This window comes from Brienomyrus brachyistius, chromosome 5 (assembly GCF_023856365.1).
Source record: "Brienomyrus brachyistius isolate T26 chromosome 5, BBRACH_0.4, whole genome shotgun sequence".
Classification (NCBI taxonomy): domain Eukaryota; kingdom Metazoa; phylum Chordata; class Actinopteri; order Osteoglossiformes; family Mormyridae; genus Brienomyrus; species Brienomyrus brachyistius.
Genome location: NC_064537.1, coordinates 36,486,940 through 36,510,469, shown reverse-complemented (window position 1 = coordinate 36,510,469; position 23,530 = coordinate 36,486,940). Strand labels below are relative to the sequence as shown.

General features: G+C 43.5%; 1 protein-coding gene and 1 pseudogene across 1 annotated transcript; both read left to right on the top strand.

Annotated features, from left to right (window-relative positions):
• The first annotated feature begins 293 nt into the window (after window positions 1-293).
• LOC125742256 (glial fibrillary acidic protein) lies at window positions 294-15,020 on the top strand. The gene is made up of 9 exons (XM_049014101.1): window positions 294-775; window positions 4,528-4,588; window positions 5,760-5,855; window positions 7,026-7,187; window positions 7,748-7,873; window positions 9,731-9,951; window positions 10,452-10,495; window positions 12,188-12,273; window positions 13,574-15,020. The coding sequence occupies exons 1-9, from the start codon at window positions 294-296 to the stop codon at window positions 13,613-13,615; spliced, it is 1,320 nt and encodes a 439-aa protein (XP_048870058.1). The 3' UTR covers window positions 13,616-15,020.
• Window positions 15,021-19,042: 4,022 nt separating this feature from the next.
• Window positions 19,043-21,970, top strand: LOC125743169 (uncharacterized; annotated as a pseudogene).
• Window positions 21,971-23,530: the final 1,560 nt, after the last annotated feature.

The following is a 23,530-nucleotide window of genomic DNA, read 5'->3' as shown; positions in this document are numbered from 1 at the left end:
TGTGTTTTTTTTCTGCTCCTTTCTTCTCCTGCGCTTGCGTGAGCGACCGTTGAATCGCCATCAGACTAAATTCTATTCATGTGTGGCAGACAGGGCTGGGAAACGTTTGGCGCTGATTGGAAGAGCACAAAGAAATCTCTGGCTCAGAGGATGCGACCCCCCATCCCCACCCTCGGCACCCCCTATCCACACACTCTAATCCACCACTCCCCCCATGACCAGGCCCAATTCTGGGGAGGGGGGGTCTGTCCCTATAAAAGCCCTTAGAAACTGTCCGGACTTACTTACTAGCGATGGAGAGTCAGAGAGTGGCGTCGTCCTACAGGAAGCGCTTTGGGGGTCAGGGCAGCGCTGGGGGCCGCACCAGCCTGTCGTCCAGCCGGTACTCCCAGCTTAGCAGCCCCCGGTCAGTTCGTCTTTCGGGGGGGACCCTGCTGCTGGGTGCCGGCACCTCCGACCGGCTGGATTTCTCAGCGGACTCGCTGCTGAAGGCGCAGTACCGCGAGACGCGCACCAACGAGAAGGTGGAGTTGATGGGCCTGAATGACCGCTTCGCCAGCTACATCGAGAAAGTGCGCTTCCTGGAGCAGCAGAACAAGGTGCTGGTGGCCGAGCTGAACCAGCTGCGGGGCAAGGAGCCAAGCCGCCTTGGGGACATCTACCAGGAGGAGTTGCGGGAGCTGCGCAAGCAGGTGGACGGCCTGAATGCAGGCAAGGCGCGCCTGGAGATCGAGAGGGACAACCTGGCGGCAGATCTGGCTGCGCTCAAGCAGAAGTAAGGAGGGAGTGAGAACTGCACGTGTGTGTGGCGGGCAGGATGTAGATTTACATATATCAACTACAGGAAAGTCAGTTCCACCGGCGAATGTATCACCCTAAAAGATCCAAGAATTTATTGTCTTATGCACAGTAAACAGTCCGTTATGCTATATAGTGAAAATCATACTCTGCACATCCTTCTGAGCACCAATGAATGTGCACACAGGTTAGGAATACAAATTAAGGTGGTAAAGGCAGAGTACAGATAAACCCTAACTCCATAAGACAAAGCATAAGAGGAGAATTATAACAATGAATACATAAACACAGAGTAATGTAAACATATACTGTAAATATTGTACGTTTTACAAAGGAGTGGTACATGTACAAGGTAGTGGCCAGTCCCATGTGCCATTTTAAGCTGATAAAAATAGTCCTTTGAAGTGCGGTTTGCCCTCTTCTGTACTTTCACGCTCATAGCTAAAGTAACGCCTGAATGGGATGTTATCACACACATTATATGGGATCACAAGGGACCCCACAAAAAATGACATATTAGGCTGCAGTTAGAGTATCTTGTTCTCCAGCAGAGCTGCATACTGTCTGGCTGAGTTGAGGTTCATGTTGATGTTTCATTCATTGCAAAATGAGTTGATATGAATAAACAGTAAAGATATGAATAAAAGTCAAAACAAATTTTAGGGTGAGTGGCACTGTTTCCTCACACCTCTACTCTCTATGTGTATCTGTGGAGTTTGCGGCTTCTCGTGTTCTGTGGGTTTCCCTCTCACAGCCTTAAGATAGGTAGTTAGACTAATTGCTGCCCATAAAATTGCCCATTGTGTGTGTGCCCTGCGGTGACTGGCATCCTGCTCAGGGTATAACACTGCCTTGTGCCCTGCGGTGCCTGGGATAGACTCCAGGCCTCTCTTGGTGACCCTGACCTGGGTAAGTGGTTAGAATATGAAAGAATGAATGAAAACGTTTAGAATGCATATAGAACAGATGCCAGTCCTGTATTAATTGTTGCCAGTTATCTTTTGTATCATAAATATGGCACCGTATTCAGAGTCATTGAGTCATTATCTGAGTTTGGTGTTTTCCAGAACCACTTATTCAGCAAGTTTGGCGAAATAAGCAACTTGCTTGTTTGAACTGTTCAGCGAAAAACTGAGGTACTATGAGCGCAAATGACCCCAGATTCCTGCCCTCCTTATTTATTACGGGAAGCCCCCTCCCCTTCTGCTCTGAATGCTAAGTTATTCAGACAGATGCTGTGCGTTCTTTTCACCACACAATGGGGTGGCCTGGTCTTTGTATGCTGGCAGTTGTGGGATACGCCGTCTCCTTTTTTCATATTATGGTCTGCATTTTCACACGGGCACACTCTGTTGTCAAAGGGGATAAGAATGTTGATTATGTCTCCCCAACAGGCCTGTAGTTAAATTTACTGATGATCATTATATGTGAGTTTTTATATGCTTTTTAAAGTCAAGAGTTCTGAATACACACCCACTTAATCACATTCAGTTTTTATTTATTTTACACCTACTAGCTTTCCTCAGAGATGACAGTACACGCTCAGAGTAGACTTCATTTTGGCTCCAAAAATAGAGGAATCAAACTCCCAGTTTCAGGGGAGTTTACTGATTTTATACTGACTTAACGTTCTCCTCAGGCGCTCTTAGATTGCTTAGCTTCTCTATGAATCATTCAGAGAACGTCATGTTATCTAAATTTTATTTGTGCAAACTTTTAGTGCTAAATTTATGTGAAATTGCAGAGTATCTATAACAAATCTATATGTGCTCTTCAAATGTGCCTTTTGAATCCATTAATATAATTTAAACTGTAGGTGAAAGATTAGTCATTTGCCTTATTTAAGGTTGATGCTGTTCATTTTGATGTTCCAGCAACTATGCAAGAGAATTTTTAAAAATCAAAAAGGACTGTCATATTTCTTGAGGTAATCTGCTTAAGTTCTCACTTAAAGCAAATAAGCTAATTAAGAGCTCTGCTGAAATGGAAAGCAGCACTCTCTATAACTCTGGCCTGCTGGCTGATCCTTTTTGGCTGATCCCTGCTGGCTGATCCCTTCTGGCTGATTTCCCCAGTACTGAGAAAAATTCTCCTAAATGCTCCAGCCACCAGAAAAGTCTTCAAACTTTTGGGCAGTATGAGGTAAAGTGAGTAAATACATTAGCCTAATGGAAGGGAAACAAAGGCAGACATTAGAAGAGCTCTCAAACCCAGATGCTGGCGTTGCTATTCAGAGTGGAGTTTGCATCCAGTATGACCCCCAATGTGGGGGATTACATCGCACTGGGTGGTCACAGCAGCCTTTCCGGACATCCTTCACATCCAATGTCTCAGCCTGGTCTTTTGTATGATAATGTAATGTGATAATACCACAAAATGTGTGTCCTGTATCCTGTTCTTTGATTTGTTCCAAGAGGATTTACCATGCAAAGGTTCCTACAGAATCCTACAGCCTAGTGTGGCTCTAGTACCAGCCCTGTGTGTGGTGCTATGCTCTCCATAGCTATAAACTATAAACTATAGATTTTGTTTCTACCAACCAGTCGAGCATAAAGAGTCACATTCACAGAGAACTCAGCTGGTTAGTAGAAACAAATATTTGGTCTGGATTTGTACTCTCTGACCCTGAAATACCCAATGCTGCATACAGCATATGATTTTAGTTTGTAAGAGGATACTGATGAATAGTGAAACACATCCACCCATCGACCCTGTACACTGCACTGTCATCCCTACAGAGTTTTTTTTTAAGTTGTTGAAAGATTCTCTCCAAAAGAGACAGCAAAAATTCTTGTACCATGGAGCCTGGAAGAAGAAAGGAGACCTGTAACGCATGGCAGAAAATGGATTAACTTACTTTGGGCTTAAGAATCTGGGTTCATGGGACTGAATAAAAAAATTGCCCCTTCTCCCAACAAGAGGAAGCAGGGGGATTTTATAAGCAATGGGACTGATTGTCACCTTCCATCACCTCTCCTCTAAAGATCCACATATGTGTACTTTCCCTTTAGTGGCAGTTTATAAATATACATTTTCAATATGAAAATCAAGCATCTTTTGAACTAAGTATTGACCATACACCCCAGGCTAGTCTCGTGTATATTCTATGTGTATTTAACCTCCCCCATTTGAGCCTACAGATGGGTCCCTTGTAAGAGAACAGACAATGACCATGTATTTGTTGGGATTCTGGGTAATGTAAGGATGGAGACAGACACTGGAGCCCCTACACAGCCAACAGCTACAGGGCCTTAGAGGCATCTCTCAGACATTGATGTGTGTCTGGCTGATAAAAACCACCTGTGATTTTCACCACAAGGGGAAATTCAATTTTATAAAAATCTGTGAATGCAATCAAAAAAGTAAAGATGTCAAAATTCTTGTATTTAGTTTGGTTACTTATAGCTAAGGTTAGGGATGAGTAAGTATTAAGGTTGTCATTGTTGGGATTAGGGTTATGCACGTAGAAATGAGTGGACGGTCCCCATAAAGATTTAGATATCTAATCTATGTGTGTGTGTGTTTGTGTGTGTGTATTGTTAATAAGGAGTGTAGACCAGTAATGAAATTTTAACTACATGTACAACTGGGGTGATTTCCAGAGCAATTACACATATTCTGGATAATTATTTATTAGGTCTGAGAGAAATATAATATCCGCTCTAAGTATGACCCACTAATAAGGTAATGTCACATCTAAACTGAGCTTTTTTCTTTTCCTCCTATCAGGTTGCAGGATGAAATGAACCAGCGGGCAGAGGCAGAAAACAACATCAATGCCTTCAGACATGTGAGCATGCCCACTGCCCCCCACTTCCTTCGCTCTAAAACTGCACTGTTTGACTGGCTGATGCTTCACCCCCACAAACGGCTCTTGCTTAAGCTCAAAGCTGCAGGGATTTTAGGAACTGTAGCAGCTTGGATCGAAAAGTGGATAACAGATAGGAAGCAGCGAGTAGTTATTAGAGGCACAATGTCACAGTGAGCCTGCGTTCATAGTGGGGTACCGCAGGGTTCAATTTTAGGACCACTATTGTTCCTAATTTACATTAATGATATTGACACCAATGCATACAGTAAACTGGTTAAATTTGCAGATGACACCAAGGTGGGTGGTGTAGCAAATACTGATCTAGCAGCGGAGAGGCTAGCAACTGGGCTGATACCTGGCAGATGAAATTTAATGTAGATAAATGTATGGTAATCCATGCAGGGAGCAGAAATTTTTATGATTTCCACTGAAATAAAGATAGCTGATTGTGAGAAAGACCCCATTGTGTATGTTGATGCTTCCATGTTCCACTTTCGCCAGTGTCGGGAAGCAATAAAAAAGGCCAATAGGATGTTGGGTTACATATCTAGGTGTGTGGAGTTTAAGTCAAGGGAGGTGATGCTATGATTATATAATTCCTTGGTAAGACCCCACCTAGAATATTGTGTGCAGGTTTGGTCAACATACCTTAAAAAGGACATTGCTGCCTTGGAAAAGGTGCAACATTAGGCTACAAGAATGATTCCTGGTCTTAGAGGAATGTTTTATGAGGAGAGGTTAGCTGAGCTGAATCTGTTCAGCCTTGAGCAAAGGAGACTAAGGGGGGACATGATCCAAGTATATAAGAGTCTAACAGGTCTGGATGCTGTTCAGCCAAATGGCTACTTCAGTATTAGTTTAAATACTAGAACTCGTGGCCATAGATGGAAATTAGCAGGAGAATATTTTAAATAGAATTTGAGTTGACTTATTTAGATGTATATAGAATGGAATAGTCTTATTGTTAGTGTAGTGCAAGACAAAACCTTGGATTCCTTTAAATCAGAGCTAGATAAGATTTTAACAACTCTGAGCTATTAGTTAAGTTTTTCCCAAATGAGCTCCATGGGCTGAATGGCCTCTTCACGTTTGTAAGGTTCTTATGTTTTTATCCCTCCCCCTCTCTCACATGCTCGGGGCCTTTCTGAAGGATGTGGACGAGGCGGCCTTGAACCGCGTTCAGCTGGAGAGGAAGATCGATGCCTTGCAGGATGAGATAAACTTTCTGAAGAAGATTCACGAGGAGGTGAGGGACCCTTGCCGCCCCCGCTCAACCGGGCACACTAAGCTCACAGCGATCACAACACGGCAACACAATTGCAGCTCCTACACCGGTATCTGGGAACTTGTAGAAGGCAAAAAATCCATCATTGTTGTCAGAAACATGTGACTATGACTCAGAGTCAGAATAGATACTTACCAAGTAATAAGAAAGATTCTGATTCTGAAATAGAGTTTGAACTTGGGAAAATTTGTTTTTACATTAATAAAGTTTTTGTAATTTAATATTTAGATATTAAATTAAAATGTTTAAATATTTTTCGGGTGTCGGGGTTCAGTACTCGTATTCGTACCAATAATTTTGGTAAGGGTATTTCGGTTTGGTACACATATGTACTGAACGAACGCAGTAAGTGGAGAACCTTTCTATCTTTGTGTGTTTGTGTGTTTCCCCCAAATCACATTCGGAAAGGGGCGGATGAAGCCATGCTGCTACGCATGCATGCATAGTTATTGAGAACACAGACAAACTAGTACTTGAAGATCTTCAACTGCTGCACCATAATGGATATTTATTTTGTTATACTTTGTATTTTTTGAGACAATATGTTGCACTGTTCTAATACGAAGCTGAAAGCTGCTAATGTGAATAGAGTACACTTATGTTTACCCCCACTGTACTAAAAAACACACCGAACTGTGACTTCAAAACCAAGGTACATACAGAACTGTGATTTTTGTGTACCGTTACATCCCTAATCATGAGTATCTCTTTTACCTGTTGAGAATTAGTTTGGGTTTATAACGTTTTGAGCCTTTCATGTTGTTTTGAGGAATAGTGTTAAACATTTCTATCCCCTCTTGCTCTTGTTGTAAAATGCATTGCCATACCTCTGTGGAGTACCTACTTTGGAAACAGAAACATTATTTTTAAACCACTACAGAGTCAGCTTATACAGGAGATAATAATATTCAACTCCCATATAAATATTTATCAGAAACTGCTAACAAATTAGAAGTAGCTACATGGTTTGCTTTGTTGTGACATTTCTCAGCAAAAGAAGTAATTTTTTGCAAAGTGGTTGTTTCCACTCTGGCATTTCCTGTCTGACAGCACACAGTACGGGAGCACGGTCCCTACAGTCCACTGCAGTCCACCTTGCCTTTCATATGTGCTGTGCTGGGCTTCCCCTAGGAGCTGCGTGAGCTGCAGGAGCAGCTGATGGCCCAGCAGGTTCATGTGGACATCGACATGTCCAAGCCTGACCTGACTGCCGCTCTGAAGGACATCCGGCTCCAGTATGAAGCCATGGCAGCCTCCAACATGCAGGAGACGGAGGAGCTGTACCGCTCCAAGGTCTGCATTAGGTTCCCCACCGATGTTCCCTCTTTGCTCTCTCTTTCCATAAGTCTCCTTCAGGGTGGGGTCTTCATTCAGAGGAACCTGGTTCTTATGAAGGTGGCTCCAGTGGGTAGAGTCGTCATTTCACACCTATAGTGCTTGGGCTTCGCAGCCCATCTTTGCATGTTGAGTTTCCTCCTGCCATCCAGAATGCATGGTTAGGTGAATTAACATCTCTAAACTGCCCATAGTTTGTCAGTGCCTGTGTGGCCTGCTGTTCAGGGTCTACCCTTGTTTCCTGGAACAGGTTCCAACCTTTCAATGATCCGGTCATAGAAAGACTGGTCAGAAGCTGGATGGATTAGCGTGAAGTACTCTGTGTAAAACGTCAGTGCTGCCCTAATGGTACAACTGGGAAATTACAGTAAACCACAACTCTGTGGGCAGAAAAATTATATGTGTGACAATTAAATCTGTTTTGTTCACCAGTTTTCAGCATATCCTCAGCACCAGCTTGGTCTGTTTTTTAGCACTTAGCAGAGCCCAGTTTAACAGTTTGCTTTCAACTTGTTCAGTTTGCCGATTTGACTGATGCAGCCAACCGTAATGGAGAAGCACTGAGACTGGCCAAGCAGGAGGCCAATGAATACCGCCGGCAGATCCAGGCTCTGACCTGTGACCTGGAAGCCCTTCGTGGAACTGTGAGTGTCCGCCAAGCAGCTCCATGTAGGACATATTCTTGTTCTAGTTCAGTGAATAAGCCTTTAAATGACACTGCAGTATAGAGAAGAACATTATATTGTTTCTTAAATTATTTGGTAATTTCAACAATTGTTAATTTTAGCATACATTATTATTGTTATATGCTTGCTTTCCCCATTAATGTAAATATACGCTGCTCAAAAAATTAAAGGAACACTTTGAAAACACATCAGATATCAATGGGAAACAATCATTCTGGATATCTATACTGATGTAGACTGGGTAATGTGTTACAGTACGAATGAAAGGAAGCCACATTGTTTGATGGAAATGAAAATTACAAACCTACAGAGGGCAAAGACACTCCAAAATCATAGTGAAAAAAATTATGTGGCAGGCTAGTCCATTTTTCCAAAATTTCATTGCAGCAACTCAAAATTGTACTCAGTAGTTTGTTTGGACCCCACGTGCTTGTATGCATGCTTGACGACATCGGGGCATGGTCCTAATGAGACAAGGGATGGTGTCCTGCATCTCCTCTCAGATTTGGACCAGGGCATCACTGACCTCCTAGATAGTCTGAGGTGCAACCTGGCGCCGTTGGATGGACCGTAACATAATGTCCCAGAGGTGTTCCACTGGATTTAGGTCAGGCGAGCGTGGGGGCCAGTCAATAGTATCAATTCCTTCATCCTCCAGGAACTGCCTGCATACTCTCACCACATGAGACTGGGCATTGTCATGCACCAGGAGGAACCCAGGACCTATTGCACCAACGTAGGGTCTGACAGTGGGCCCAAGGATTTCATCCCAATATCTAATGACAGTCAAGGTGCCATTGTCTAGCCTGTAGAGGTCTGGGCATCCCTCCATCACTGACCCACCACCAAATTGGTCATGCTGAACAATGTTACAGACAGCATAACTTTCTCCACAGCTTCTCCAGAACCTTTCATGTCTGTCACATATGATCAAGATGAACCTACTCTCATCTGTGAAAAGCACAGGGCACCAGTGGCGGACTTGCCAATTCTGGTATTCTATGGAAAATGCCAATTGAGCTCCAAGGTGCCAGGCAGTAAGCACAGGGCCCACTAGAGAACGTCGGGGCCTCAGGCCACCCTCATGAAGTCTGTTTCTGATTGTATGGTCAGAGACATTCACATCAGTGGCCTGCTGGAGGTCATTTTGTAGGGCTCTGGCAGTGCTGATCCTGTTCCTCCTTGCAAAAAGGAGCACATACTGGTCCTGCTGATGGCTTAAGGACCAGCTCCAGCTATCCAGCTCTCCTAGTGTTACTACCTGTCTCATGGAATCTCCTCCATGCCATTGAGCTTGTGCTGTGAACCTTCTGGCAATCGAACGTATTCATGTGCCATCCTGAAGGAATTGGACTGACTGTGCATTTTCTGTAGGGTCCAGGTGTCGCCTCATGCTACCAGTAGTGACACTGACCGTCAGCAAATGCAAAGCTAGTGAAAAAAACCGCCAGAAAAGATGAGGAGGGAAAAATGGCAGAGGCCTCCACCTATTAAACCATTCCTGTTTTGGGGGTCGTCTCATTGTTGCATCTCTAGTGCACCTGTTGTTAATTTCATTAACACCAAAGCAGCTGAAACTGATTAACAACCCCCTCCGCTACTTAACTGACCAGATCAATATCCCAGATGTTTAATAGACTTGATGCTGTACTCTGATTAAAAAGTGTTCCTTCAATTTTTTTGAGCAGTGTATATTAGATCTGTTCAAGCTCAAAGTGGCACAAAGCCAATGGCCCTGGAATCTGTACTCTTCAGGGTACAAAAGTTGCAAACTATAACTGAGAGTGTAAGATGGAGTCTCTCTGAGCCCTGTAGAATGATTCTCTGGAGCGGCAGCTGCGTGACATGGAAGACCGCTTTGCCGTGGAGACAGCCAATTACCATGAGAACGTGAGTCGCCTGGAAGATGAGATCCAGACACTGAAGGAGGAGATGGCCCGCCACCTGCAGGAGTACCAAGACCTTCTCAACGTCAAGCTGGCTCTGGACATCGAAATTGCCACCTACCGCAAGCTCCTGGAGGGAGAAGAGAACCGGTGAGAGGGGAAAAATTAGAGGGAAGAGAGGAGGAGTTCAGAGTGAATGGAAAGGAAGAATCTGATCACGTAAAGGAGTTTTCACTCATGCGCAACAGCAACAACAGTTAAGTGCAGCAGCAGTGCTAGTTGAAAGGGGGAGGAGAAAAATGAACAGATGGGAGAATGTAGGACTGATGAGAGGGTGAATCTTGAGAGACATAAGTGAGATGGATAGAAAGCAAACTGGTTTGAAAAGATCGAAGGTGCTTATATAACAAAAGAGACAGAGACCAGGACGAACAGACGAAAATCACACCAGATGATAACAGAGACTAGGGACGATGTAAGATAAAGCAGAGAAGCAAAGGCTTTTTTAGAAAGTTATTCAAACAAGGAAAAAGGGCAGGCCAGTTGTAGCACTCAGTTTATGAAGAATGATGCAACAGAACACGCTTAGTGTTAGAGTGAATGACATGGGGAGATTCCTTAACTCAGTCCAGGTTGTGTCTCCTTTCCAGGATCACTGTCCCAATACAAAGCTTCTCCAACCTTCAAATCAGAGGTAAGACATCGATGGCCGCAGAAGCACACGGCCCACTCTGCACAGAAGGATCAGACTCACAATGGGAACCTTCAACTTTCCAAACTATGAATTTCTTTTTTGAGAAGTTACGTGCATCATGAGGGAGCAGTATTTGTTTAGGGTGCACCTGGCCCTGTAAAACGGCCTCATATTTCTTGACCGTTGCACGACCATGCAGTGCAAGCATCAGATTGAATGACTCCCATGAGGATGCTGCCCGTACTAAGAAACACAGCAGGTCGCGTGCATCTTGTGGTGTAAACCCATCCAGATGTAAGAAGCATGACTCATCAGATTATATTACTTTTTTTTTTACATTGCTCAGGGGTACAGGTTATGCTATTTTATGTGCTGGCCTTGGGTACAAGCAGTTTCGGAATGGCAACCCTGCCATAAATCCCAACTCTGTGATGCTTGCAATGTATGGTTTTTTTGAGATGAGGTCACAGAGGTGACGATTCAATTCTTTGGTCATTTTTGAGTGTCTGTGTTTAGCAACGATCTTAAGTGTCCATCTATACATGCCAGTGAGCTGTTACCACTGTTCCACTGTTCCAGTGCAGTTCTCTGTATGGCCATGCCGCCATGACTATTCCCCCTGACTCCACTAAATAATTTTGCCATTTTTATGACTGATGCACCTGCAGCTCTGGCACAGACTCTTTGGAACCCGGTTTAGTTGCCTTGACTTCCTTGAAAAATTCACATTAAAGTGCTGATTGTAAAACCACATTTATAGCTGACACATACTGCTAATTGGCAGTTAACATAAGAAGACTCAATAGCTGCATTTGTAATTATGATTTAACCACTTCAATGTTAAAAGACTCTGTTATGTGGTATTTCTGTTAATTTGTCCAAATCCTGTAACTGTGTATACAGCGAAAGAGGTCATAGCAATTAAAAGCTGTTTTAGACATATTTCAGAACAATGTTATTCCCACAGGTTAGCCAAATAATGCTATTTCACGCTTTTTTACATGCTGAAGGAAAGCTCTACTCAAACTGGTAATATTTGTGGTCCTTCACTTTTTTGCATGATCTGTCATATTTACAGAAAACACACCATGTCATATTTGCCAAATTATAGTACGTGAGCCCATGTAACAAAAAGTTAATGCTAAGTGAATGAATGCATTATTTTTCAAATATTCTTGTCTTTTCCCAATTTGCAAATGTTTAATTTTACAACATAAAAATATACCACACCTCCAATTTTGTTTTTAAAACATATATTTTTAAAATATCTCTCTGTTAAACTGTTCCTGTAATGCTGGCCTAGTACCTCCATTTATAATGGTTTTGAAAAATGGTGCTATAAAGGGAAGTTGTTTATTTCTCAAAACAAGCACCCTATTGTAAGGAGGAAAACCAGCAAATCACTTACTGCACTCAATCTTCAAACATGTCCCTGTGTAAACAGAAAAGCATTGTCGCTAGAAGTTAAACTGTCTTATATACTGTCAAATTGTCTTTCCGTTGCCAAAATCAAAATCTACAACTAATAGTACATAATTGCCTCAGGTTCAATAGGTTTACTAACTAGCAATTACTATTAATAATAAAAACTATTAAATATAATTTTACCCATCTGTGTGTACATAAGTATTTAATGGCAGATGTGTAAACAGTCCTTCACATGTTAAATCTCTCTTAAAACCTCTCTTCCAGAGTCCAGCCTGGACACCAAACTCTCCCCTGAGGCCCACGTGAAGAGGAGCATCCTAGTGAGGACTGTCGAAACAAGAGATGGGGAGGTAATGTCCACAGTGCAGCCGGCTCCACCTCCACACGAACCTCTGCGCAAGCAACGAACACAAAGTGCAGTATTTACGGTGCAGCCACATGTGCTGCTCTGGAGACTGTATTTTACAAAACCCATCTTAGTTTATTGCCTCTTTAGTGTTCTTTTTAGTTTTTTGTATTTGTAGCCCAAAGGGCATTACAACTGACTGAACTTTTCCCCACTGTCCTTACATGCATTGATTATATGAACAAGAACCTGCTGAGATTCACCAGGAAACAAAACAGGAAAATGTAACTTATTCACTTATAAAATGCTTTAAAGTTAAATTAAACATTTTGAGGTTCACACAGAGGATAATTTAGAAGGCCCCATGGTAAAAATTAGTAGCATTATATTAGTCCAAATAAATAATCAGCAATTTTGTACTGTCAGTCCCTGGCTTAATAATTTACGGACAACTCGTACTTACGAACAATCTGTCATAAAGGTTATTATATTTTAAAATTGTGTTAAATACAATGGTTTGTAATAATGAACGCGCATACTACTTTGACGTTCATGAAAATATTGCACAGCTTCAGCAGTTTGTCAGTTTGAGATACAGTACAGTACCGTGTGTAATCACTTTTATTAATATTGTATTATAATTCTTCTTATTATTATGTATAGTATTGTTATTTTTACAACATACGTAGAAATTCACAGACTTTATTTTCACTGCAGTATACTGTGTAATCGGCCACCCTTTGGGGCGCCTTCCCATCTCAGGGGCCCAGGAAAATGCCTTTCTTGCTATCCAAAAGCAACACCTCTGGGCACACAATGTCCTGTTGCTGTGGTCAATACATAGACACACATGCACATATATGCACATGCTCAATATACAGACACACATGCGCAGATATGCACATGCTCAATATACAGACACACATGCGCAGATATGCACATGCTGAATATACAGACACATATGCGCAGATATGCATATGCTCGATACACAGACACACATGCGCAGATATGCACATGCTCAATATACAGACACACATGCACATATATGCACATGCTCAAAATTCAGACACATATGCACAGATATGCACATGCTCAATATACAGACACACATGCGCAGATATGCACATGCTCGATACACAGACACACATGCACAGATATGCACATGCTCAATACACAGACACACATGCGCAGATATGCATATGCTCAATACACAGACACACATGCGCAGATATGTACATGCACATGCTCACAGCTCTCACCCACAAACTGGGTCCATCAGCACTCTCATGTCTTTTGTGTTTCAGATCATTAAAGAATCCATGGCCGAGAGGAAGGACATGCCCTAATCGTCTATTGATGTCTGCGCTCAACCTTCGCAATGTAACACTAGGCTGCTGTGACTTGCCCCCCCCCCCCCCCCCCCGTTCCATCCCCATCTCCTCCTCTCATTCCCAGTCTAATATCACTCATGCTCATCAACAGGACCCCCCTCAACCATAATACACACACAGAGGCACAAACATATTCTCATCCAGACATAAATGCCAGCCAAGGTCTGTGGTTGTGTTGAGTGTTTGTATTAAATATACAGTAAATGGACTTTCCCTCCTGTTACTTGCATATGCTAGCTTGAGTAAAGATGGTGTAGCAGACAGATGTGAAGCTCAGATGTGAAGCTGGTTTTTACTGCCCTGCCTTAACAACAGTGTTAAGTAACAGTGGAGATTTGGGTTGAGTTAAGGGTCTTTGTGGAGAACAAGCTATTGTTATAGGAAGTGTTTGTGTAGATTGATAGGAAAACTGGGGGGAAATCATGGCTAGTTGGAACTTGGATATGGGCGCTTTGTCCTTGACTTTGAAATTTGCATGTGTTTGTTTGTAGGGTGAAGTAGGTTGTAGTAGCCAGTTACACCCCCCCCCCCCTTTGCGATCATTCCTTGTGTCTTTCTTGACAATTTTAAAATATGTCCTATTTTGCCATCCCTCCATCTTCCCGCTGCCTTCTCTGTCAATGCTGCTGTTTCCCATCTGAAGGGAACACGGGACTGTGGGAGTGGTGGTTCAGGTTCCTGAGGTACAGGAACCAGGAACTCCATTGTAGTACTGGGAATTGTTCAGTCAGCCCCAGTGTACACATATATGAACACAAGCATTAGGACCTCAACACTTATGTCCATTAAATAAACTCTGGTATAGAAATCTTATCTACACTCCACATTCCACTTGGATCAGCTGGCATCTTCTAGGTCCTTCTATGTCCAAGGGTGTGTGAAGACAGGTCCAGAGACATATCTAGATAGTATAGCATACTTGTGACCCTGTCTGGTTGAATCCCTAATAATTGGATAGAGGATTCTATCAGAATACTGGAGACACAAAGAAATGTACTTATTTAGAGGCACTGAAGTATTAGTGAAAAGTAGAGGTTTCTAGATTCTTCATTCGCCTTATTTGCCAAGATTTACCTGCAACAAGTCATGATTGTCATTGTTCTTCTTTCTTTTGCTCTTCTCCGATCCATTCATCATCTCCTTCTACCTCTCTCAGTCACAGCTATTTAGCTAAGCTAAGCTAAACTTGACAGCAGACTTTATTAGATTCCAGAAACTTCTATCAGAGCACACCTGTACGCTGATAATCTACTGTCTGAAGCTGTGAGAAATAAAATGACCAAAATAACCATCTTACTCTTAGGTGTGCGGAAAGTTTAACCTATTAACAAAAATAAAATTTAAAAAAATGTTTAATTCACCTTAATAGTATATATTGTGTATTTTTTATTTCAGGGAATACAAGTGTCTTTGTTACATTCATTGATTATATAGTCATTATTAGGCTTTCCAAGGTGTTTGTCACTCTCCGCTAAATGTTGGGCTACCTTCATCAATCTAGGGAAACACAAGGCATTTATTTTCCATGTGCTTGTGCTTATTAGCACTGCCCTTCCAGCTAATGGGCTACACATCAGGCACAGGGAAATAGGCTCAGCAGTGGAAAATGCCTCATTTGATTCTGAGAATCATACTCATATTCAAGACCTTACTGCTCTTTTGTGGTGAACATATGGTAACATCTACTGCATGGCCGCTCATTCAGTAATTCAGAAGGGAATTTTGTTCTGAGCCTCCACACTTCCACCTACTTCCATAATTACTTTTTCTTTGTGTAGTTGCCCAAATCGGAGTAAGAAGAACATTGAAGTAAGTCTGATTGCTTGCAACACACATTCATTAGTTGAATTCAATTCTTATGCACATAGAGTTTTAGATGAATGACTGAAGCCTTTTAGTTCAGTAACAATAACACTGTGAAATCAAGATGGCACAAGGGCCACCTGACACTCAGGCACCGAACAGGGCAGCTGCTGCAGACGTGCGAATATGTACAGTACCAGTTTCTGAGTGTCAGGCAGAGAAAGTTCTGGCTTATCGAAAGAAGGAACACTTCTTCTCATTCAAGCAATGTAGTATATAGACAGAAAATCCTACTCTGAATGTGAAAATGGACAGGCTTTATGATGTGAAGGACTTATCTATGTATATCTGCCTGTAGCTTATTCAGTAATTTTTATGTGCAAAAAAATGTATAAAAATGGCATCTTAATTCTTTAAAGTGAGTTACTTGGACACCAGCTACTAGGTTAAAAATAGATGAGAGATGTAGGCATGGAGAAGTGAGAAAGGTGTCTACTTACCCTCAAGATCCTGAAGCACAGATACTACTGGGAAATCGGGTAATTTTCGTATTTAAGTAAATTAATCATTTTTAAAGTTTTCATGTCACATAGTTCCACTTGTCCCTCATTTATGAAAGGATTACACGGTGGTGTGGTATGTATTACTATCTTGCAATATCACTCCATTTGAGGCATCTGTACCAGAGTACCACCCACCCAAGTTTTTGCTTTTCATTTGTATTTTTATCCATCTGTCAAATTGACTTCTAAATTCTAAATAGAAGACACTTCACATACAATAATCAGTAACACTTTACTTCAGGGAGCACAAGGAACGTAGTATTTCAGTTACTACTCAAGTACAAATCATGAGCAAATATAGTAACTGCATGAAATACATGAACTGTTATGATTGATTAATGATGAACGAACATGGGATAAGTACATAGCTAACACTTAATTTCTGATTAATTAATACATTAAGTAAGAGACTGCTACTACATTATTTGTGCCCCCTCAAGTAAAGTGTTACCCGACAATCTGTAATTCCCTGCTTAATCTTGTGTCACATGGTACTGCATGCCATTTGAGCTGAAGATGCAGTAAGTGACCTCAAAGAGAGGGGTAAGAAGCATGTAATGATTACAGTGCATTGCCCCACCCACCACATGACAAACCACCTCAGGGATGGGAACCTGAGTGCAGCCATGTGGTGGGTGACACCTCAGCACCACACTAGTCCGAATGGACCAGTGCGAGTGACTGGAGTGTTAGTCCTGCCACCAAGCCCCAAGTTTTTTCCCTGTAATTTGGAGGATTGATATTCTCCCAGAAGGATTTCATGCCTCCCTGTCATTTACCTAAATTTCCCACCCTGCAGCCTGTAATTACTAAGAATTCAAAGGTTCAGTTCTGATGAACATCAATATCCCACCAAAACACAGGAGAATATTTGACCTGGGGCCTGTACTACGAAGTGGGGTTACCGGCTTATCAGGGTAACTTCTCGGATTTAAGGTAGTCTGAGCAAAATGTAAGTGAACGAATATGAAGTCCATTTAAACCCGACAAGTTACCCCGATAAGCCAGTAACCCCGCTTCATAGTACAGACCACAGGTCCTTGTCATCTGTGTTATCAATTTCTCTATTCCATCATCTTGTGTGTATTCATAATAAAAGCAAACCAGAAGCAAAAATAATGGAAGGAAATGTAAAACATACACTGTAATATACTTCCATGCACATAAACTGCTGTTTCAGCAGTAGCTGCTAACATATACAGTGTGACTTTCTGCTTTGACAGTACGAGATTACTAAGCCTCAGGAAAAGACCTTTGGCTAAAGTAGAATTCAAATAAGTCACAACCACCGACAGACACTATGACTGCAGACATCCAAACTGTTCTTTGTTTATCTAAAGGAGCTTCTGAGTCCTATTGAAAGCCAAGAGCTTCAGATTATATTGTGTGTGACATAAAGAGAACTGGAAACAGACAACAATAAATACATACATTTTATACATATATCTTATAAACAGTGCCTCTGTTATTCACAAGATAATAAAATAAATCATTCTCAACACAAGAATCACGTTTACTCCCATTGATTTTTGCACCAAATTAGTTTCAAATAAAAAACAAACCCAAAATGTTATACCTAAGGTCTGTCACTAGTTTTGAAAGTTCACATTTGCTAGCAGAAAAACTAGGCTATCAAATTCATTGATAATTCACTGTGGTTAAGCAGAACATCACTTGTTTCTCTGGGGTGTGAAAATGGCTCACTGCAGAGGAATAGATCAGAACACCAAATGTGCCAGTCAGTTTACACCAAATGATTCCAGGAACATCACTGATGATGTGTCCAGAAGCATCAGCAGATGTATTTACACACCGAGCACGCTGAGAGATCAGTGACAGCCAGGAAAGACTGGATGCCAACACAAATAGTGTGGTGACTACTGGAGAGAGAGTGAGTACATGGAGAGATGGCAACCAGGGCAGAACGGACTGGCAACCCAATCTGTGTCCACCAAGAGGAGGACGCCCAACCAAGCTACGATGTACTCAATGGAAAGATACTCCCAGGGGTGCCTGAGAGGGGGGGAGGATGAGCACCCCAGTCTGACAGATACTATGGCAACAGACCCAGGCATCGGACAAACAACTATGAGCAAGCAGTGTACATGTGGTAAAGTCCGCAAGAACATATATGGCTTGAAAATCCACCAAGCAAAGATGAAGTGTTCGTTGGGAGAAGGAGCATCACAACGCACAGGTGTTCTGGAGTGCTGACATTTCAGGGACTCTCCATGCCTGCATTCCCACTTGCCACTCCCTCCTACTGATGCTGCCATAGCCATATCTGCCGGAGCTTGTACATTGGACTTTATATTGCACTCATCTAGCTTTTAGCACTGCCGATAGCCTCCTCTACTTTGACTAATTGTACATTTTATTTCCCCTACTCCTCCTGGGGGGTGATGCCTGGAGACCTCAATCTATCAAGATGTCCAGCATACCCTACTACATGTGATGTCACCACCACCAGTGATGTCCCTGCATGCAGCTCGCCCTTCTGCATGTGTCATCTTTCATGTCTGACACCACTGCCTTACCTTTAGTTGCCTGGCGATTGGAAGAAGACTCGGCATTGGCTTGTCATCTTCCCTGCTTTCCAGTTATTTCCCAAATCTTATGATTGGGACAATGTGACTTGACTCTTATTTGACTATCCCTGCCGGCCCCTGGAGGATGGGCTCCCCCTTTGAGTCTGGTCCCTCCCAAGGTTTCTTCCTTCTTGGGAGTTTTTCCTTGCCACTGTCGCCTTTGGCTTGCTCACTGGGGGCTTTGGGTGTGGATGCTGTAAAGCGCTTTAAGACAGTGTAATGTTGTGATAATGCTCTATACAAAAATAAGTTTGTTGTTGTTGTTGTTGTTCAACTTGGAGAGACGCAGGAGCCTGGCTCAGAGTCACCCCACAGTGCACGGAACCTCCATGTGCTGATGACTACTCCCCCAAGCATCAAGTCGGACCGGAGGCGGATTAAACGGTCTGCAGCTAACATGACTTCACTGTGGAAGCAACCAAATTCTGGAAGCGATGGTGAAGGGAGAGGCTGACTGGAAACTTCAAGCCATGACCACGATCATTGTCAGCATCACAGCTGAACGGTTTAGTAAGGAGGAGAAGAAAGGCTCTGGAACTTCTTATGCAAAGAACCATAGAGCTGCAAAGATCCACAACATCAGGAAGGAGATGAAAGCACTGAAGGCCCAGCACAAGGTGGCAGGAGAAGAGGAACACATTAGCCTAGCCCAGTAAATGTACATTCTACAGAAGAAGATCAGGGTTCTCCGCCTGGCAAAGTGGCATTGGAGGCGGCAACATGAGAGGGCGCATAAACGCCCTTTCGCACCTTTATCGCTAACCCCTTCCAGTTCACGAAAGATCTGCTGGGGCAGAAGCGCAGTGGAAAACTTGCCTTCTCACAGGAAGAAATTGACCAACACCTCAGGCAGATGTACAGCGACTCCAGTGGAAAGCAGGATCTGGGAGAATGCAGCATCCTCATCGATCCCCTTGAACCAAAAGAGCAGTTTGACATGTCGGAGCTGCAGCTAAAGGAAATCAGAGAGGTCGTTCACAAAGCAAGCGCGAGTTCTGCTCCAAGTGGCATTTCATACAAAGTGTACAAGAACTGTTCGAACATCCTACTGCATCTATGGAAAATCATGCAAGTCTTCTGGAGAAAGGGGAAGATCCCAGAGCAATGGCGAGAAGCTAAAGAGCTGCGGATCTCGAAGGAGGAAAACCAGCTAGACCAGTTCTGCATCATCTCCTTGCTGTATGTTGAAGCCAAGATCTTCTTCAGCTACATTTCCAGGAGGTTGTGCACCTATACCTGACAAAAAGCACCTTCTGTATATTGACACATCAGTCCAGAAGGGCGGCATTTTAGGAATGCCGGGCTGTGCAGAGCATATTGGTGTGGTGACACAGCTAATTCGGGAGGCCAGACAGTACAAAGCCAACCTGTCAGTGTTATGGCTTGACCTGGAAAATGCATTCAGCTCCACTCCACACAAGGTTGTCCAGCTCACTCTGGTAAAACATCATGTGCCCAGCAGATGTAGAGACCTTATTGCTGATTACTACAACAATTTCAGTATGAGGGTCTCTCATGGAGCAATTACATATAATTGGCACGAAGTGGAGATTGGAATCATTACATGGTGCACTGTCTCTGTGACACTATTCTCCCTGGCCAGGAACATGCTCACTAAGTCAGCTGAGCCAGAGTGCAGAGGCCCCGAATGAATTCCGGACAACGGCAGCCACCCATCAGCGCATTCATGGATGACTTCACATTCACAACAGAATCAGTCCCAGGCTGCTGGTGGATTCTGAAGGGACTCGAGAAGCCGATGGCACAGGCCTGGATGTGTTTCCTGCTAAATCAAGATCCATGGTGCTAAGGAAAGTAAAGGTGGAGGGAAAGTTCCGGTTTTGCATCGCAGGCACAGCCATTCCAACAATCAGAGAGAAGCCAGTCAAGAGTTTGGCAAGGTTTTTGACAGCTCTCTGAGAGACTCAGCATCTATTCAGTCAACTTGCACTGAGTTGGATGGCTGTCTGAAATCCGTGGACAAGTCCGGTCTTCCTGGAAAGTTCAAAGCCTGGATCTGCCAGCATGGCATCCTACCAAGTATCCTGTGCCCCCTTCTTATATATGCTGTCCCAATCTCTACAGTTGAGACCCTAGAGAGGAAGGTCAGCAACCACCTCCGGAGATGGCTTGGGTTACCAAAGAGCCTGAGCAGCATCATTCTCTATAGGCGCAACAACAAACTGCAGCTTCCCCTCAAGAAGAAGGAAGAGGAATTCAAGGTAACCAGAGCTAGGGAAGTGGTGCAGTACAAGGACTCTAGTGACCCAATGGTGGCCAAAGCAGGAATCCAAGTGAGGACGGGCAGGAAGTGGAGGGCGGAGGAGGCGGGCCAGTATGCTGAGGCAAGGCTGCGTCATGGGAACTTTGAGGGAGTGGTCACACGAGGCCGAGCCAGGTTGGGTTCCTTCCCAACTCCCCAAATGAACATCAGAGGGAAGTAGAGGCGATGACTTGTCCAAGAGGAGGTGAGTGCAGCTGTGGAGGAGATAAGATCCTGCAAGGCAATGGGAATGAGGCTGCAGGGGGCTTGGACTTGCTGGGAAAATGCAATTGAGAGGAAAGTGACTTGGACTGAGATCTGGAAAGCCGACCTGGACTGAGATCTGGAAAGCCGAGCCGCACCGCATTAAATTCCTCATCCAGGAGGTGTATGATGTGCTTCCAAGCCCATCGAACCTGCACACATGGGACATAGCAGAATCACCAGCTTGCCCATTGTGTTCCAAGAGATGCACCCTAGAGCACATCTTCAGCTGCTGCACCACAGCACTTGGAGAAGGTCGATACTGGTGGAGGCATTACCAAGTCCATAAGACCATCACTGAAACTATTAGCACAGGACTTGTGTCAGCAAAGCAGTTTCATTCCTCGAAGAAAACCATCACCTTTGTCAGGTATGGGGAGCAGGCAGCCCCTGCCAAAAGAGCACCAGTAGGCATCTTGACCTCTGCTAGAGACTGGCAGCTGTTGGTGGACCTTGAACGGCAGCTGAAGTTCCCCAGACATATTGCTGTCACCACCCTTCATCCACACATTGTCCTTTTGTCTGAGGCTACCAATCAAGCCATACTGATGGAGCTGACAGTCCCATGGGAAGATTGCTTTGAAGAAGCCTTTGAGAGGAAGCTCTCCAAGTATGCAGGACTAGTAAGCGACTGTCAGCTGGCTGGATGGAGTGTGAGGTGCCTCCCAGTGGAGGGGACTGCAGAGGTTTTGCTGCCCGTTCCTTGAGCAGTCTAGGCATCGTTGGAGAGTATAAGAGGAGAGCCATCTGCAGTACCACCGAAGCGGCAGAGAGGGCCTCTAGATGACTGTGGCTCAAGAGAGGAGAACCATGGAGTCGTGGTAGCTAGATAGCCATCTGGACACAAGCTAGGGTCTGATCAGCCCCGGCTGGGTCACCTGGATGAGGGTGTATGATGTTGAAAGACCCAAAACACCCAATGATTCCAGGAACATTACTGGTTATGTGTCCAGAAGCATCAGCAGATTGATTACACACATAATGTTTATAACATCAAACAAAATCCATCCATTACCATAACTGCTTAATCCCAACAGGGGTTGTGGGGGGACCGGAGCCCATCCCAGAAGCAATGGGCACAAGGCAGGGAACAACCCAGGATGGGGGGCCAGCCCATCACAGGGCACACTCACACATCATACACTCACACATGCACACCTACGGGCAATTTACTCCAATTAGCCTCAGCATGTTTTAGTTTTAGTAACCCCGATTACTCATGCCTCAGCATGTTTTTGGACTGTGGGGGGAAACCGGAGTACCCAGAGGAAACCCCATGACGACATGGGGAAAACATGCCAACTCTGTACACATTTAACCCAGGCGGAGACTCCAACCCGGGTCCCAGAGTGTGAGGCAACAGTGCTAACCACTGCACCACCATGCCGCCCCCCACATGTTAACATGATTAAGAATATTATATATCGTTCATAACTGGCAAGATTGTAAATGGAAAACGTATAATTTTTACACTTTTTTTAGCACTAACTAAACGATTCCCTGGTTGCACTTCCTGTTGTGGCTGAGCATGCACCTGACATCAGTGGTTGAGCGTGCAGATGGCTGAGAGTGCATGTTCTGCAGCCAGATCCTTTTGGAATTTTCTGTGTAAAATAATTCCAAGGTTTACTGCTTATGCTATAATGAAAAGCAATTTACGCTACTAGCATCAGGCCTTTATATGCGTGTATTTTTTATGCGCATGTAGCGCACTGTATGAGGCTGAAGTTGGCTCCTTGTTCGCAGCTACTTATTCGGATATTCTGGTCCACCTTAAATGCTGCGCATCTGAATGCAATGACATGATTGCGCCTGTAGGGGGGCTAATTTAGTGAGGCTTACCTTCAGAACTTCATTTGGCTTTCGATTCGTATTAATTGAACACGATTCTACTAACTTGTTACAACTTTGAGGAAAGTACAAATTTGGGCAGTTTCAGTAACAGTATGTGTGCATTTTATCAGAAAAGGAAACAAATGCAAACATCTTTCCACTCCCAATCAGGCCCGGAAATATGCCCAATCAGGCAAATATGAACTTCTTAGTACATGTCAGGTATCCAACTATATAGAAAAGGTGACATTGTCACAAAAATCAGATGGAAACAAGGCATGTCATACTATAGCGCACAATGGCGGGAATGAGAAGCCAGGTTTCCATGCCCATATTAATACCTTAAATCTCTCTGGTCCAGGCAAATATCAACTTCTCATTACACGGCAGGTATCCATTTATAGACAATAAATCAGATGGAATCATTGTCATACTATTGTGCACAAAATGCTGTGAATAAGAAGCCATGTTTCCAGGTTTTATAGTGAAAGTGAATAATTATTTGTCATTGTGAACACACCAAAACACAGTACACTGTGCACCACAATGAAATGTG